This window comes from Canis lupus, chromosome 8 (genome assembly GCF_048164855.1).
Source record: "Canis lupus baileyi chromosome 8, mCanLup2.hap1, whole genome shotgun sequence".
NCBI classification, from domain to species: domain Eukaryota; kingdom Metazoa; phylum Chordata; class Mammalia; order Carnivora; family Canidae; genus Canis; species Canis lupus.
Window position 1 is genome coordinate 39,282,227 of NC_132845.1, and position 18,708 is coordinate 39,300,934.

General features: G+C 51.4%; 1 protein-coding gene across 10 annotated transcripts; it reads right to left on the bottom strand.

Annotated features, from left to right (window-relative positions):
- Positions 1-231: 231 nt before the first annotated feature.
- Positions 232-18,706, bottom strand: SRRM2 (serine/arginine repetitive matrix 2). 10 transcript variants are annotated; one of them, XM_072835427.1, is made up of 15 exons: positions 18,455-18,706; positions 14,975-15,254; positions 14,019-14,126; positions 13,670-13,834; positions 13,400-13,477; positions 12,537-12,596; positions 12,395-12,427; positions 12,141-12,191; positions 11,875-11,967; positions 11,026-11,218; positions 3,350-10,047; positions 2,321-2,605; positions 1,106-1,219; positions 876-986; positions 232-787 (listed from the first exon to the last, which is right to left on the bottom strand). In XM_072835427.1, the coding sequence occupies exons 2-15, from the start codon at positions 15,214-15,216 to the stop codon at positions 778-780; spliced, it is 8,241 nt and encodes a 2,746-aa protein (XP_072691528.1). In that variant the 5' UTR covers positions 15,217-15,254; positions 18,455-18,706; the 3' UTR covers positions 232-777. The 10 variants fall into 10 exon arrangements, with proteins under 10 accessions (XP_072691528.1, XP_072691525.1, XP_072691529.1 ...); XM_072835424.1 differs by having other exon boundaries at positions 12,537-12,599; XM_072835428.1 differs by having other exon boundaries at positions 18,447-18,686.
- Positions 18,707-18,708: the final 2 nt, after the last annotated feature.

Consider the following 18,708-nt stretch of genomic DNA (forward strand, 5'->3'; position numbering starts at 1 on the left):
GGATTAAGGTTTGAGGCTTTGTTCCTTTAGAGACTTCCTCCCAGCAGGCAGGCTCCCACTGCTCCCCCAAGCTCCTGAGCTGAGGAGAAGCAAGCTGGAGCCAGGGTGTAGGCTTTAGACTGGGATCCCTGGAGGACCTGCAGCCTGAGATCCTGAGGCCCAAGGGGCAGCGGGGGCAGTGTCAGAGGACAGCTCTTGTCTCCACCCCTAATAAACAATCTATAGACCCAATTCCTGCATTTCTCATTTTTATTTGACAGAAAAAGTTGCTCTTGCTGTACAGATTTTAAAAAACCAAAATGCCTTTAAGAAACGTGAAGAAAAGTTGGGGGAGGGGCCACAACCTCACTGGGGGGCAGTAGGGGCCAACTAATTTCCACTCCTGCCCCTTCCCTCTGGGAACACCTCACACAAGTTCCCAAGTTCCAAACCACCGCCCCCCCAGGAACTTAGGGGTAAAGGAGGGGGCATCATGGCCTCCCAGACCCTTTCTAACTCAAGACCAGGGTGTCCCCAACTGTATCCTCCCCTCCCACAACTCCCATTCTCATTCCCACCCACCCCAAACCCCCCAAAAACGTGAACCAGGAAAAACTCACAGAGATTAACATTTCACAGGAACAAAGAAAAAGGGGGGGGGGGGAGAGCCCGCCCCCAAGATGCTGCCGGGGCTCAAAGGGGGGCAGACAAGGACCCTTCCCACAGTTCTGCTGGGGAAAGGGGACACTCCCTGCAGCTCCGGAACTTGGGGTATGATAGAATGAGCCCCAGAAAGATTCAAGGAGACCTGCAACAGAAAGGGACAGTCAGGGAAGTGGCCCGCCAAGCCCGCACACTCACAAGGACACTAGCACCTGAGTGCCAGGACGACGCACCTGGAGGAACGGTGCCGCACAGGCCGGGGGCTGGGTGTCTCCTTCCTGCGCTTGTGGCCTGGGGAGCGGCTGTCCCCACGCTGGCCTCTGCGGGAACCCCGCTCACTGCTGCTGCAACAACACCGAGAAGAGATCAGATCACACACAAGGCAACATCAAACTGGCCCCTTTGGGCCTCAGAACTTCTCAGCAATGCTGGTCAGACTGGGCTTACAGACAGGAGGCCCTACCTCTGCTGGTCCCGTGGCGAGGGCTGGGGCGAGGGGCGGCGGCGCTCCGCAGGCGAGTAGCTGAGAGACCGAGAGTCTCGGAGAGAGTCTATTGGCTTCCGGGGGCTACGGGACCTGAGGAGCAGAGCAAGCCCCCATAGCACCACGCACTTCCAAAGCCGCCAGCCGACACTCAGGACCACCCCCCAGGTCCTGACCACCAAACCTCATACCACACAGGGCCAGCCTCAGACCCACCTTTGTCTGCTCACTCACCCATCCGCCCGCACACCATCCACCGAGTGCCCCAAGGGGCAGGGCACGGGGTGCAGCGGGGGATGCAAAGATAAAGACAATCCCTGCCCTTGGAGGGGCTCAGTCTGGTGGTGAAGGCAGGCCAAGGGAGGCCCACCTGGCCCCATGTATGGGAAGCAGCCCCACAAGGACCGATGTACGTGGGTCTGGGGACCCCGGGGGAGGGGATGTGGGGCAGGGAAGGGGCAGGGTAGTCTTCTCGTAGGTGCTGTTTGAGCGGAGTCTTGCAGAACGAGGAGTTCACCAGGCGGACAAGGGAATTCCAGGCAGAAGGAACAGCATGTCCAAAGGCATGGGGTTCTCCTTAGACTGCAAGGCGCTGGGTGTGGCTGGAGCACAGGGCATGTGTGGGGGCGGGCAGGAGAGGAGAACACAGGGCAGGCAAGGCCAGTTGGTGAAGAGCCTCACACGCCATTCCCGCAGAGGTGGGGCTTTATCCTGCAGGCCACAGGGCGTCCCGGAAGGATTTGTGGAGTGGAGGGAAGTAACCAGATGTGCGTTTTAGAAAGATCCCTCTGGCTACGTGTGGAAGAGAATGGCGTGGAGGCAGGGAGACAGGGAAGAGGCTGTGGACAGAGTCGGGAGAAGATGACGGTGGCCAGACCAAAGCCCTGGCAGTAGCAACGGGGAGATTTAAAAGCTAGAATCCCTGGGACCTGGGAGCAGGGAACAGGATGCATGTCAGGGGCAGGGAGAGGAAGGAACCTAGGACTACTCCACAATTCTGACTGGAGCACCCACTCGGATGGTGCAGCCCTTCGCCACAATGGGACACAACCAAGGTGGTAGGGAGAGGAGAGCCCGACTCCTCCCACATAACCAGACACCACAGTCCACCTGAGATTCCCAGCAGGGATCTCATGGGATCTCACACCCAGGGTCTCACCCCACCCCTTCCATCTCAAGCAAGGCAGCACTCACCTCCGCTCACCAGGGGGCGGCTTCTTAGGGCTTGCAGGTTTGGGCAAGGCCTGAGGGCCAGGCTTAGCAGGGGAGGGGGAGGAAGAAGTAGAAGAGGAGGAAGAGGAGGAGGAGGAAGAGGAGGAGGAAGAGGAGGAAGAGGAGGAGGACGAGGAGGAAGATGAAGAGGAAGAGGAAGAGCTGGAACTGGAGCTACTAGAGCGCCTCTTCCGCTTGGCTGGGGTAGGCTCCTGAGGACGTCCCTCTCGAACAGCCTCCTTTGGGGCTGGGGTGGGGCTGGGTACCCTGTGGGAGAAGCAAAGTGTCACAAGGAGACGAGCTGCCCCAGCCCCAACCCTACCTTCCTTGGCCTGGAGGAACGGCAGTGGGGGAGTGGTGCTGCAGAAAGGCTGTGAGTGCTCTCCAGGCCGAGAGCTCAGAGAGCCAGTGAGCGCGTTCTCTGGAGAGCAGTGGCCCCGAGCTGACCCAACCTCTGCTAAGACAAGCAACAGGCTGGGGCCCGCAGCACAAGGGATCAAGGCTAAACCTCAAGAATGTCCCTGATGGAATAAGGCTCCTGGGCTCAGGTGTGGAAGGTGAGCTGGGTGGTCTCCTTCCACGGAGAGCCACAGTTTGGGGAGGCCCCTGTGAGTGCAGGTTGGCTGGGGGAGGGGCCGTCCTGCCTGGAGGCAGGGAGAGGGATGGGATGACCTCTGAAGATCCTTCCAGCCCAGGGAGTTCCTCTTGAGGTCTAACTGCCATCCCTCCTGCTGTAAAATTAAGTCCATTTCCTCTAGTTCTGTCCTCTGTAGAGACGGAAAACTCATCATTATCCTCTAGAGAATTAACCTTAGGAGACTTTTATCTGACCCATTCCTCCCCCCCCGTTGCCCCCACCCCAGCATTCTCTTCTACCCCCAGCTTAAGGGTCAAGCTCCCCATACCTCCATCAAAGAGCAGAGAACCTCTGGACAGGGCTTCTCCCTCCCCACCACCAACCATCCCCAAAACCTGCCCCATAGAAACAGTTCTAAAAGTCAAGCCTCTCACCTCTTCAGTGCTACCTCAGGTTGAGTAGGAAGGCTAGAGCCCTCTGAGTCGCTAGAACTGGAACCGGAAGAGGAGGAGGAGGAAGAGGACGATGATGACGACGATGAGGAAGAGGAGCTGGAGGAGGAGGAGGAGGAGGAACTCCGCCGCTCCTTTGCCGGCTGCAGGGCGGCCAATGCAGAAGACTGCTGGGCCCCCGTGGAGACAGGTGGTTCCCCACCCTCAGGATGGGACATGCCAGGGGCAGGGCCAGAGAGCATGCCATTGTGGTCATCAGCAGAAGACGTGGTCTTGGCCACTGTCCCAGAGGAAAGGGACTGAGACCCTGCTGCAGGAGTGGTCTGGGCAAGCAAAGCTCGGGACTGGTCAGAAAAAGCAGATGGCACAGGTGACCTAGGTCTATCCTGAGCTGGAGGAAGAACACACTGTGAGGAAGCCTGGACCATTCTAGAGGCAGGAGAGGGAGCCCGCTCAGAGGTCATTCTAGACTGGCTCAGGGCAGATGGTGGGGTTCTGGAACCTGGCCCTCCTGGTGGGGTTCTGGATCTGGCTCGGTCAAGAAGCGGTGGTGAGGTTCTACCACTAACGCGCTCATAAGCAGAGAGGGGCACCCTGGGGCTGGTAAGGTTTGCGCCAGACAAGGCTGGAGCCATTCTAGCACTGGTGAGGCTTGCAGGTGCCAAGGCAGGAGGGGTTCTTGAGCTGGCAATATTCACAGGAGCTGTGGCATGTGTAGATCTAGGACCCACCAGGTTTGCAGGCGCTGCAGCCTGGGGTGTTCTGGAGCTGGAAGGATAGTTTGCAGCAGTTGGGGGTGTGCCAGAGCCGGTGAGACTCAAAGCTGCCAGAGCAGCTGGGGTTCTGGTTCCTGCTAGGTTCACAGCTGGAGCTGTAGGGGTGCGAGGGTCAGCAAGGTTCACAGCAGAGGGTGCCACTGCTGTTCTGGGGCTGGCCAAGTTCATGGCTGCTGCAGCAGCTGGTGTTCTTGAATCAGCCAGGTTCACTGCTGTTGGTATGGCAGGTGTCCTGGCACTGGCCAGGTTCATGGCTGCTGCAGAGGCTGCAGGAATCCTGCTGGCAAGGCTGGCAGCTGGGGCCGTTCTGAGACTCATGAGAGGCACTGGAGCTGGAACTTGGGACATTCTTGCAGCAAGGCCAGCAGCGGACATGGATGGAGGTGGCCGCGCAGTGCCAAGACTGATGGCTGTCAGGGCAAGTGCAATTCTTGACTGTGCATGATTTTCTGGCACAGATGTTCTTGGGTGATCAGGAATTCGGGGACCTGGACCATCCATCATGGAGCCACCAGCTTGCTGCAGGACAGACATGGGTGTTCTAGAACTGCCAAGGGGTTCAAGCATTCCAGGTGATCTACAGCGGTCCAGAGGTGTTGGTGACATGCTAGGACGACTGAAGCAGCTCATTCTAGAGCTATTGAGTGCTACTGGAGGTGTCCGAGAACCAGAATGATTCCTTGTTGCTGGAGGACTAGCAGACCGTGAGCGATCGGAACTGCTTCCAGATGCAGAACGCCTTCGGATGGCAGGAGGAGATCTTGTTAAGGACCGCTTGCCCCGAGTTGTTCGCGGAGTACGGGATCTAGAACGGCGGCGGATAGCAAGTGGAGAGCGACTTCGAGACCGTTTGCGTGGCAACAGTGGGGTCCGAGACCTGGAGCGGCGCCGAATAGCTGGAGGTGTTCGGGACCGTGATCGGCGGCGTGTGACTGGAGAGGTTCGAGAGCGGGACCTCCTTCGAGTTACCGGAGATGTGCGAGATCGAGATCTCCTACGGGTGACTGGAGATGTCCTGGATCTTGATCTTCTGCGAGTGATAGAAGTTCTGCTTCGAGATCGCCTCCTGGTTACTGGTGGAGTCCTAGATCTAGACCTTCTTCGGGTCACTGGCGGAGTTCTAGAACGGGAGCGGCGGCGTGTTGGTGTTCTGGACCTTGAACGACGGCGGGTTACTGGTGGTGTTCTAGACCTGGATCGCCTTCGACTCACTGGGGATGCTCTGGATCGAGATCTTCGTCGAGTCACTGATGTCCTGGACCTTGATCGTCTCCGACTGACTGGTGAAGTTCGAGACCTAGACCTACGGCGGCTAACCAGCGGTGTTCTGGACCGGGATCGCCTGTGAGTGGCGGGAGAGGCCCGAGACCTTGACCGTTTCCACGGGGCTGGTGAGGTGCGTGAGCGGGACCGCTTCCGACTGGTTGGGGGTGTCCGAGAACGACCTCTTCGACGTCGGGAAGAAGTTCGGGAACTCTCCTGCCGGGCAGGAGACCTTGAATGGTAACCAGAACCTCCCCTCCGCCGCCGAGTGACCCGAGACCTTGACCGGCTCCGCTGTCTTCTCCGAGAGGTTGACTGAGAAGATCCAGACCTATCTCGACGTCGAGTCGTTCTGGTTTTCTCCCTCCTTGAGCGGGAACGGGACCTCTGGAGCCCGCGAGGCTTTGGTGAAGGAGAACGGCCCCTCCTTGAAGTTGTCTTAGCACGTGGGGATGAAGCTGAGCGCCGACGGCGAGAGGATCTGGACTTTTCAGCTGGCTCTGGAGAAGACACTGAAGGACTTCTTCTGCGTCTTGGTGGAGTTCTAGAACGGGTCTCTGGTGAGGATGATGCAGAGCGGCTTCTACGAGAGAGTCTGGCCTTCCTAGTCAGCTCAGGAGATGATCGAGAACTGCGACGGCGAGGTGGAGTACGGGATTTGGTCTTGGGCTCTGGTGATGACCTAGAGCTTCTTCTAGCAGTTCTAGATTTGGGTGGGTGTTCTGGAGAGGACTCTGAACTGCTGCTTCCTTCAGGAGAAGGGCCTCTGCCTTTACTTGATGACCCCGATCTGCTTCGTCTGGGAAGAGCTCGAAGGGCAGGAGCCTTGGGTTCAGGAGAGGAATCAGAACCACTCTGTGCCCTGGGTGCTGCTCTTGGCTTATCTTTAACTTCAGGAGATGAGCCAGATCTACTGCGCCGAGGAGAAGGTCGAGATTTGCTCTCGACCTCTATAGATGATCCAGAGCGACTCCTTTCTCTAAGCGGTACTCGTGTCTTAGCTTTAGAATCTGGAGAAGAGTCTGACTCACTTCTCTCTTGAGGGGATGCACTCGGTTTCCCATCAAGTTCTTGAGAAGATCCCGATCGACTTCTCTGCCCAAGAGGAGTCCTAGCCATAGTCTTCTGTTCAACTGAAGATTCTGACCCACTTCTTTCTCTCTGGGGGGTAAGACCCTTGTTGTTGAGCTCTGGGGATGATGGTGAACGACTTCTTGGTCTAGGAGTCTGAGGCAAAGCTTTTGGTTCTGGAGAAGAATCACATTCACTTCTCCCCCTGGATGGTGTTCTAGGTATATCTTTCATTCCAGGAGAGGACCCAGATAAGCTGTGTCTTGAGGGAGTCCCAGACCCATCTCTAAGTCCTGGAGAAGACCCAGACCTACTTCTCCTTGAAGGGGTTCTGGGTAAACCATCTTTCAGCTCAGGAGATGCAGAGCTACTTCTTTCCCTTGATGGTGTTCTAGGTACTGCATCAAGTACTGGTGAAGAAACACTCTGATTTGAAGACATTCCAGCTTTTTCTACTGCATCTGGGGATAACTCTGAACTGCTACGTCTAGAGGACCTTGTTGATTGTTCTTTCAGGTCTATATACGGATCTGTCTCCAGTTGATTAGGAAAAGAGCCATTCAAATCTTCTTTAACTTCAGGAGAAAATCCAGTATTCATTTCTGCAACAGGGCCTGAGTTTCTAAATTCTAAAGGTGACCCAAAGCTATTCTCCCGTGGAGGAGAGTTAGACAGTTCTTTATGTTCTGGAGAAAAATGTGGCCCACTCCAAGTTGAGGCCACTGCAGGGACTTCTGCTTCCAAAGAAGTCTGTGACTGACTTTGGTCAACACTCAAACACACAGTGGGTCTTTCTTCTATTTCAGGTGATGATTCAAAGTTACTTCCAGCCACTTCTTTAAGTTCCGGAGACAAATGGGAGAGAACCTGGTTTGAGGATTCTTCAGATTTCTCTACCACTTCCATTAATTCCTCATCTTGGTTTGGCTTAGCTAACGCACTTTGGTCTTTCGTATCTGGAGATGATCCAACACCACCTCTTTCCCTTGACGGGGTTTTAGGTGTTTCTCTGAGTACTGGTGAGGAATCAGGCTTATCCTGCACTGGAAGAGGACTCAATTTGTCTCTTGGTATGGGAGACGATGCAGTAAAATCCTCCTGAAGGAGTAAGACTGATTTCTCTTTCAATTCAGAAGGCTCCAATCTACTCTGCCCCAGAAAAGATTTAGAGTCCATTGCAGGATATGGGGAAGAGTCAGATTGGGACTTGCTTTGCTCAGGAGACAGTCCAGATTTTAGCCTAGGACTTGACAATTCCCTTCTTTCTGGTCTTGCTGGAGATTTGGGTGCCAGCTCAGTGATTGGAGAGGAGGACCTGGACCGGCCACCCATAAGAGGTGTCTGAGATTTGCTCTGCAGAGATGGAGACTCAGAATGACTCTGTTTCATTTCTGGGCTTGAAGTATCAGATCTAGGATCTGGTGAAGTTTGAGATTGTCCTTTCTGTTGCAAAGAGGAGGCTGCAAAATACAGCTCTCCTGGTGGTGTGCTAGACTTTATTCCTGGACAGAGAGAGAAGAATCCTGAACTTTGTGCTGGTGAGTCTTTAGACTTCTCTTGGGAACATGGTGATTTTGATTCACTAAGACTGTGCCCTGATGGAGTTTGGGGCTTTACTTTAGGGCATGGCGAAGTAGACCCTGAGTGACTTTGTCTTGGTGGTGTTCCAGGTTTCACTTTGGTATCTGGTGAGGAGGACCTAGAACGGCTCTGTCTTTGCAACAATCTAGATTCCATCTTGGAGCAAGGAGACTCTGATCTGCTTTGCCTTGGCGGTGTTTTAGATGTCACCCTACTAGGACTAGGAGAAGAAGAGCCAGAATGGCTTTGGACTGGTGATGTTATTGCCTTGACTTTGGGTTGTGGAGAGGATGACCCAGATCGGCTCCGTCTCGGAGGTGTGCTAGATTTTACTCTAGGAGGAGAGGACCCGGAGCAGCTATGTCTTGAAGGGGTTGCAGATTTCAGCTCAGGGTCAGGTGATGATTCTGAACAGCTCTGTATTTGTGGTGTTGCAGATTGTTCATTTGCCTGGGGACTTGTTACAGACCCTTGCCTTGGTGGTGTTCCAGACTTCACTTTAGGTTGAGGAGATGAACTGGAACAACTCTGTCTTGATGGTGTCTTAGATTTCTGATTAGAAGGAGGTGAAGAACCAGACCGACTTCGCCTCGGTGGTGTTCTGGACTTAGCTTTTGGTTGGGATGATCCAGAGCGACTGCGCCTTGGTGGTGTCCTAGACTTTTGTTTAGGACATGGAGATGATCCTGAAAGGCTTCGCCTCAAAGACAAGCGAGATTTTGCTTTGGACCGTGGTGAAGAAAGAGACCTACTCCGCCTTGAAGAAATGCGAGACTTTTTCATTTCTGGGCTTGAGTTGGACCTGCTCCTTCTCTGTGACGTCCTGGATTTGTTCTTCCGTTCTGATGATGAACCAGATCTGCCTCTTCTTTGTGGTGTTCTAGAGTGAGATCTTCCTCGTCTAACTACACTTCTACTACGAGATCTTCGTCTTGCAGGTGTCCTAGACCGAGATCGTCCTCGTCTTGCTGGTGTCCTAGACCGAGATCGTCCTCGTCTTGCAGGTGTTCTAGACCGAGATCTCCCTCTTCTGGCTGGGGTTCTAGAGCGTGACCGACCCCGTCTGGCTGGGGTTCTAGAGCGTGACCTGCCACTTCTCCTGGCTGGTGATCTGCTACGAGACCTCCGTCGTACTGGCGACCGGGTCCTAGATCTGCGCCTAGCAGGTGTTCTAGAGCGAGACCTGCCCCGCCGGGCTGGTGTTCTAGAGCGTGACCTACGTCTGGCAGGTGTCCTGGATCGTGACCTCCGCCTGGCAGGTGTTCTAGAGCGAGACCTGGCCCGACGGGCTGGTGTTCTAGAACGTGATCTGCCCCTAGTGGCTGGGGATCTAGAGTGTGACCTGCCTCGCCTTGCTGATCTAGACCTGCCTCTTCTCTGGGTATTTCTGCTTCTAGACCAGCCTGGTCTCTGAGGAGACCTAGAGCGGCCACGTCGCTGGGGACTTCTGGAACGTCCCCACCTCTGTGCAGACCGGGACCTACGCCACTGAGGGGACCGGGACCGAGAATGACCCCTTTTGGTAGGGGTTCGAGACCGAGATCGCCCCCTCTTGGTAGCAGTAGGGCTACGGGACCTCCCCACTCTTCGAGAAGGGGTATGAGAATGTGACTTATCCCGCTTTCCCCGGCCATGTGAGCGACTCTTGGATGCGGGAGAAGAAGAAATCTCTCGGCGGGACCCAGGAGCCGGTGCAGGTTTAGGACTTTCAGGGGAAGAGCTGGCATGTCGAGAAACTTTGGTAGGTTGAGGGGATGGTGGGCAGCTCTCTGAAGAAGACTGGGGAGGTTTCTCAGGAGACTTAGGTAGTGAACGGCCCCTGGTTGGGGAACCCTCAGATGGGGGGTTCACTGGCTCCTGACTTAAGGTGGCTGTTGCAAGGGGTTGTGGGGAGCCGCCATGTTGCTCAGCAAGGAGCGGAGTGGGAGCAGGTGGTTCTGGGCCTGTGCTGCTCCTTTCCGGAGAGGGGCTAGGTCGAATTCCAGATTTCTAAGAGTGGAAAAGAAAGTATGGATAGGAACATAAGCACCAGAACTTCCTATTACCTAAAAGACCCCAAACACCCTTTCCAATGAAATTTTCCTCTCACACACCCCATCACACCAACTGGTCCTTTTCTCACCACAGGCAGTCATTCATTAACGAAAGACCGTATAAAAAGACAGTGGGGAAAACATGAAAATATGGACAGGCTATCACTTTAAAAGTCTTATTATCTAGAAAAAACACAATGTAAACTAACATATGACATTTTCTAACAACCGTAACAAAGTGCCATGGCAACATAAAAAAAAGGCACTTTTATTAAATTGAGAAGCAAAGCAATTTCCCTTAAAGTGGGAGGCATCTAACTTCACCCTTGAAAAAGAATACTGAAATAAAAAACAAAGGCAAAGGTTCGAGGACATGACTTATGTAAATAAGACTACAGTTGGTATAGTTATAAGAGCTTTAAATATAAAAAAAAACATTAAGTTTTTGAAGTGATCCATCCTGTAGTTAGAAAACTTGATGACGTGAAAAAAAGAACAAAGAGCTAAGAATTTAGCAAAAAACTATTTATGGAATTTATGAAGTAAGAAAACATTGTGAATAAGGCTCAATCAGAATACCCATAAAACGACACATACTTAAAGCACAGGTATAGTAGCGTGTTCAAATTGCAGGCAGCAACCCAGTGGGTTGGAAACGAGCATTTAAGGAAATAAAAAAGCCTAGATATCACAGATAGTAAAGCTAAACATAATTTAGAAAAAATAAACTTTTACCCAGACTGTATATAAACACATTAAAGGACAATGACATAAAACCTATCAATAGCCAGCAGTCTGAAAACCAGAATTCTGAAGAATTTGTAAATACAAAAGAGAACTTGATCAAAAAGAACCAAATTCACTTCTTTCCTTCTCTTTAAACATCCATCCTAACCCTGCAACCCAATAAACATCCATTAACTCAGAAACATACCTCCTTCTCTTTATCTTTTTCATGAGGACTGCTAGGCTGCTTTGTAGATGGCTCTGGGCTGCTAGGCTGCCCTGTGTTAGTGGTACCTGGTTCTTTAGAAGGCGCATCTCCCTCCCCTCGACGCCCTGAAACGGGGGAAGGACTTCGCCCAGTCAAGGCAGTTGTATGGGTTTTTGCTGCCGTACTTCGAGACCTGAGGAAGGTAATTGAGGGCAGGGAAGAGGAAGGAAATCAGCTCAGGGAAGAACAGAGAACCCCCTCCCCAACTCCCAACCACCTTTACTGACTGTACAAACCCTCTTCCAAAAAGCCTTCTCTTACACACAAGACTCAACTCACTCATATGGAAATTCAAGTCCAATTCACTTTGGTCCTTTTCTTCCCAACACAGTTCCCAGAAATGTTCTCCCTCTACCCCTTTATTCACCTCCCTCAACCTCCCCAAACCCTCCACCCTGCCCATTCCCTACCCACTTCATTCACAACTCACCTCTGAGCCCACCTCCTTCAGGAAGCCTTCCCCGATTAAGGAAGCCAGGGTAAGGATTCCTTCCTCCCCCAGACACCACGAACAAACCACCACCCCCCCTATTCTGGCAGTCCATATACATCAGAACAAAACAAAAAAAAAACAACAAAATAAACAAAAACAAAAACAAAAAAAAAAAGAGAAGGGGAAATGTATATGTCTGTCCATCCTGTTGCTTTAGCCTGTCAGCTCCTAGAGGGCAGGGACCGTGTCTTCCGAATGGTCTGTGCAGCGCCTAGCACACCGTGGGCGCTCAATAAATATTAAATTGATTAACCCACAAGTCCCTCTCCCTCCCTTCCTCCTGGACCACCCCTTACCGACTGCGAGAAGTATCGGAAGAGGAAGCAGAGTCAGCAGACGTTGAACGGTGGGCCCGGCGGCTCTTGGGGGCTGGTGTTGTACTTCGAGACCTGAAGAAAAGCCACAACTCAGAGTGCTGTCTCACTTGTACTGAATTCTCCTCATCCATCTCTCAACCCTTTACCATTAGTCAAGAACATAACTAACTCTCCTCATCCCCCACTCTGTAGCCTTCACCTACTTCCTAAGCAAATTACCCTTAAATCAACACAAATTCACTTACCGCTTCCGCTTCTTGTCCTTAGATTTACGTTTGCTCTTTGGAGTGGGAGACCTGCCAAATAAAAGATTATTAAAAATAATCATTTTAAAAGTTCATAAAACCAAAAATGAAATAAAAAGAATCAGGAAATTATTAACAGTCCAAGATCGAGAAATTGAGCTATACTGCAAGAAGCTCTCTAGAGAACAGGTAAGGCCAAACTGGCTCACCTTTCCATGTGCCACTATGCCCCTTATGCCCCAAAAAGCGCTTACCTATGCTTTCGTTTTTTGGATTCAGACTCTGACCTGTTGGGACGGAGGAGGGGAGGGGAAAAAAAAAAAAAGAACATGAACCAACACCTACGCCTGGAACAATCAAGCCTCTCCTATCACCCCACATACTCCCATCTCATACCTGTGCTTCTTCTTCTTAGAGCTCTTCTTCCTTTCTCTTCGAGGAGAGCTGCTCTCTGACCTGCTAAACATGGGTTCAAAAACAGTCATCCTGCTTTGCTCCTTCCATGACTTACAACCCATCCCCACAAAGGCTTCTAAATAATAATAAAGAAAAACTAACAGCACCATGGTCTTACACCTAAGCCCAGCACTTATTTATTCTCCAAGAAGTTTAAGTACCTCTGCTCTGAAGCAATAAATCTCAAATGAAAAAGAAAATCGGGCAGCCCCGGTGGCGCAGCGGTTTAGCGCCGCCTGCAGCCCAGGGTGTGATCCTGGAGACCTGGGATCGAGTCCCACATCAGGCTCCTTGCATGGAGCCTGCTTCTCCCTCTGCCTGTCTCTCTGCCCCCCCCCCCCCCCCCCGTGTGTGTTTCTCATGAATAAATAATAATTATTTTAAAAAAAAAAGAAAGAAAAAGAAAATCCAATTTAAGATATTGCTAGCTAGTTCTCAGTTGGCAAAACTACAGAAATCAACCCTTTCCCACTCAAGAAACATACATATTCTTCCTCCAACTGAAATCTGAATTGTAACTCCCAGGACGCCTGGTTGGCTCAGCCTTTGGCTCAGGGCATGATCCCGGGGTCCAGGATAGAGTCCCACATCAGGGTCCTTGCAGGGAGCCCGCTTCTCCCTCTGCCTGTGTCTCTGTCTCTCTCTCATGAATAAATAAAATCTTAAAAATAAATAAAGAACAGTAACTCCCTCTTCCTTATCTGACAATTCTTACCTCCTTCCTAAAAGCAAGAACTCCTTATTTCCAGAAAGAAAAACAGAATTTGTTCAATAGCTATTGAGTAACTTTCCAACTAACTTACCGTCCTCTATCTTTCTTCTTTTTTTTCTTCTTTTGCTTTGGGGTTGGTGAGCGAGAACTGCTGGATTCCCGGACAAGGCTGGAGAAAGATAAAGAGTAGTAGAATAAAGACTAAGACATATCTTAGACATTTTAGCTTCAAAACAACAAAATCTGAACAGCTTGATTAAAAAAACAAAAACAAAACCCAACAAAGAAACCCCCACAGAAACAAAAAACAAAGCTTAGAATCAAGAAAAGCAGCTGATGTGGGTTCCTTGGCTTTGAGTACCTATAAGGTTTGGGAGGTTCTGGAGCTGGTTGTTTAGCTTCTCGAGCACGACGTTGAGGATCAAAAGAGCTGCCATCCACATACGAATCACTGATGCCAAAGGCAGCACGGAGTCGCTCATTTTTCTTCTCATTCAGTTCTGCCAACTGGTGAGTCTCAGTTACCCTAAGGGGAAAAAAGGCAAAGCTCAGAAAGAGTTAGCAAAAAACAGTCATAATCACATAACTGTAGGCAGCCAAATGAGACTGGGAAAAGAACATGAGAGCAGGCAGAGAGTACAAAGTAAAAGACGACAACAGAAGCAGCTATTTAGGGTTCTGAGGAAACAAGTAACAATTAAAACACTCACGCTGGCCTCTGTCCTGGGGTCTCTTCCTTGCCCCCAGGGTTCACATCCTTCTCCAGCAACATGAGTCGAAAGGTAGCCACTTTTTCCTGAATTTGCTGTTCCTCGTACCTAAAGAACAAATCCCTTCAAGGTTAAAGCTTGACTAGGCACTTTCCCCAGTCCCAAGTTTATAGTCTCCTCATTCCCAGGAGGATCCCTTTCCTTTCCATGCACACATAAAACTTCACTCACTGTTACCCAAAGGGCCTTTCTCTTAAATCTTGCTATTATCTTTCTTCTCTCTGCTTACTGAAGCCTCTAGAACAGTGGATTTTAAACAAGCTACACTCGAGGGGCCAAAAGAGTAAAGTTAAGCAGAATTCCAGGTGTTCCTCCCCAACTTCAACAGGCTATTTCCTGAGATTCCAAGGTAAGGTACACTGTATAAAAAGGGTGCCACTGCTGAAGTTTGAAAACCACTGCTCTAAAAGGTTTTCTGCCTGATTGTGCTCCAAAATTTCACTTCCCTACCCATCATCCCCTTATCCAGCTATTATTCCAGTTCTTCTTTTCCTGCCTTCGATATTTTCCAAGGCCTCAATCCTTTATATCCGTTTACTTTCCTCTTCTCTACCAATGGCAACACCTGTCAGCTTATACCTTAGCTCTTCTCTTGCCTGACACCTGCTTTCCCACCTCTCCCCTTAAAGTACATTTTTGTTTCTCAATGGCTCCCCCCTTTCCCCAAGGACCTTCACCTAAATAATTCAGACTCCCTCAGGCTTCCTCTTGTCGCAGTTACCTCATCTCCCACTTTGAGCTGTCCCTTAACTCCTTTCCACTTGCTAGCTCCTTAACCTCCTCCCCTCCTACAACTCCTCTCCAAGTCTCTTCAACCAGCCCTAAGTGCTCTACATCCCACCTAATTCCCCCAGCTCTGCACTCAGTGCTTGGCTCTCCCCCAGCCCTCCCCTCACCCCTGCTCTTCCATCATCTCTTCCAGCTCGAGGCATCGCAGCTCCACGCGCCGCTTGCGCTCGTGGTCCAGGATGTCAGGATTAGGCCGCTTCACCAGGGCAGCCTCCAGGCGCCGCAGTTCCTCCTCTCCCTTGTAGTCAGGCCGCTCACCCCGGCGGCCCCGCACCAGGGACAGGTTGCGCTGGACGTAGCCGTTGGTGCCGCTGCCCCGGGGCGTCGGCAGCCCGATCCCGTTGTACATGGCCCCGTGCCCGGGGGGAGGGGGGGGCACCACCGCTCCTGAAGGGGAGCGGGGAAACACGGGTCAGGGCCCTGACCCCAAACTAACCACCACCCAAATCCCTGTTCTCCTTCATCCCTATTTCAACATGAATCTCCACATTACACCTCCTTTAGCTGCATAATCCTCCTGGTCTCCTAACAAAAACCCTTCCTTACCTTTCCTATACTTTCCATTGAATGACATCTACGCTTACAGCCCTTTCCCCCCAAAATGCAAGAACTATTTCCATTTGTTTGCACCTAAATGTTCTTTTCCACCCTTAAAAAAAAAAAAAAAAAAAAAAAAAGAAACCTATTTCTCCCAAATTTCTCCACACTACCTCTTTATTCTCCTTTGGCCCCAATAAGCACAAGTGACGTCTCCACCAACCAATCTAATCCCAAACATCTGTTAACTGACTAGGATCTCCCAACACGGCACAACCACCACCATGGATCTGTGTCACCTAAAGGCCCACAGTCCAAGTTCAAAGGTTCTTCTAAAAACTGACCTGAAAACTTCAGACTACCCCGATACAAAAACAAAACCTACATATTTGAACTGTGGACTAATTGGTTCCAACATAAACCAAGTGTCCTGTGCAACCTCACACTCAAGAATAAAAGCCAGCACGCCTATCATAAACATATGATTCCTGAATACAGAATCCTCTTCTTCTTTACCTCCCAAGAGACCATTTCCTTGTTTCCAAATATTATAAGCTCCTATTACCAACCCCACCTAATAACTTATTCCTTTAATTTCCTTCCCAATAGGATTTCTTACATGATCTGCAGCTCACCCAAGTCTCGTTAGCTTTTACACATCATCTGTTCTCAACTCAATGCTCTGAACACATCAAATCAGCCTCCTCTGCTCCAACTACCCTGTACTCTCTACGTCCCTTGCCCTCAACTTATTCAGAAGCCCCCTCACACTTTATACCCATCTTCACTAACCTCAAACTGTCAGCTTTCCCTGGCAATCCTCTGTATCTGACTTCCTAGAGTTTCTCCTCCAGCCCTGTCTTATCCCTTTCATGTTATCTCCATGCCTCCTACCAAGTTCTATTTTCTCAACCTGTTCCAAAGAACCCTCAAACCCCCATTCTTCTGGTTAGATCGCTTAGTTACGCATACTCTATTTATTTTCCCTATTATGTATACTTTATTTCTTCCCTCATCTTATCCTGTCGAAGACAGCTTCACAGAGCGTAAATGAGGGAAAATTACCCCAAGAATAAAACCCAAAAAATAAGTAAAATTAGTTAAAGAGATAAAAATGGATAAAAGACTTATTTTTAAAATTCTAAAATTTTTTTAAAAAGTATACAAACACCTGGAAAAATATACTAAAACAAAAACATAAGTATGGGGAGACAACGAATGGAAGAAAAATTGCCGAATTCCAGAACTGCTTGTACCTCTATCCCCAAACTCTAAAGGCTGGATCCCTGCCCAATCCCATTAGCAGATCCAAGAAAGCTTGGGGGGGGGGGGGGGGGGCTTGGAAAAAAAAAAAAAAGGCCTAAGGTAAAGGAGACAAAGCTAAACCTAGGAAAGGCAAGTAAATATGCACAAAAAATTGAAAAATCTCCTTACAGCACAAATCACTTTCTCTACCTTCCAATCTTCACTTCATTTTCTCAAATCCCAATCCTCCCTACTCTAAACCTAGGTCTCTTTCTCTAAACCCCACCTAATTTCTGCCTCCCATAAAGAACGCTTCTGACATGCAATTAATTCTTCAGCTTAACCATTCACCCACACTTCCATACCACCTCACACAAAAATCCTCCCACTCCATTAGGAGAAAAAACCAGTAGCTGCTGAGAAAAGAGTATTAAAACACAACGAATTGTAGAACTTTTAGAGAACAAGCCCCCCCCCCAATCCCACAGCTTCAGAGGCAGTCCTCAAAACACTAAAAGGAAGAACCTAAGGGGAACGTCAACACAGAGAAATAACCAAAAAAAGTAACTTTGTAATAAAACAGGCATTCTTAACTGGAGTCCACAGACTGGGAAAGCACAAAAGTTACTCAAGCTAAAGTCAGAGTAAAAATAAGCTGCAAAGCAAGACAACAGAGAATTTCTTTTGTTGGGAAATTTATCACAATGCCAAACTAACAAAGCGTTAGAAAGCAACCTGGAAATTCAATACTAAGATACTGAAGACAACGCACCAAAAACAAGGAGGTAGACGTGCAGGAAAATGGACATAGGTAAGCGCGGAGAGGGGGCATTTCGGTGGCTCGGAGGACACTATGGAACCCAGAAAGTTTGAAATATTAGTTCAAGAAGAAAACCTAATAGCACACACTTAAAACACAACACTGTCTCCGAATTTCTGGTCCAGACGACATCTTAGATAAGCGTGAGTGGAAATGAAGCCTCCGAGAGTTGGGTGCCAAATAATGCCTGAAACGGCGCCCAGCGATTCCTTCCCAAGGAAGGGCTCCAACGGCCTCCTCGGCTTTAACACAACTTTTGAGAAGACGATTATAGAGTGGAAAAATGAAAAAAAGAATTAAGAGAGACCCAGACTGCCTTTACGTACCTGGGCTGAACACGTCTTAAAAAAAAAAAAAAAAAAAAAAAGGTGGGGGGAGCAAGGTTTGCAGCGCCCCTCTGCCTAGCGCTTCGGGGCCCGACGCGCGGACACCTCGTCCCGGGCCTCCCAGCAGCGGCCGGGCTGCCGAGGCCTATTTTCGGCCTTGAGGCATGGGGGAGGGGGCTGCGCGGCGCCCGGGAGTCTGGGCGGCTCTGCGCCGGACCGCAAGCCCGCAGGAGGGCCCGGAGGCCGGAGGGGCTCGGGGGAAGCGATCGGGGAACTGGCCCCCGCCGCCGCCTCCCCACCGACAAAATGTCGGAAGGGGCAGCCGCGGGAGGGCCTCCTCGGCCGCACGCGTGGGGGAGGCGAGAAGCCGAGGCGCGCGCTCCCCACCTCCCCGCCGCGAGCGCGCGCGAACCCGAGAGCAGTCGGCGGCGCGAGCCGTTGCCATGGGGGAGGGGAGGGCAGTAAAAGCCCGCGCGCGACGGGAACCGAACGCAGCCGAGGGGGGGAGGGGAGGCAGGCGAGCGAGAGCGTCCGCACGAGCTAGGAGCGGCGAGCGCGCGTGCGCGCGGCGGCCTGGACCGTTCTCCGCGCGCTTTGGCCTCGCGCCGGGGGCCGCCGCCCCTCCCCCACCCGGCTCGCGCGCTCCCTCACCCTCTCACCCGCCGCCGCCTCCGCCCGCCGCCTCCGAGGGGGAGAGGTGTTGCCGCCGCTGCCGCTGCTTAAGCTCCCGAGTCCCTCGGGGCCTGGAGCTGCCGCCTCGCCTCGCCGGTCCGCCCGCCTGCCTCAGCCGAGACCGACGCCTCCTCGCTTCCTCAGGGGCCGCAGCGGGTTCCGACTGCGCCACTCGCACCCCGCCTGGGCCGCGCTGCACGTCAGCACGACCAACTAAGCGCGTCAGCACGCACCCGCGCGC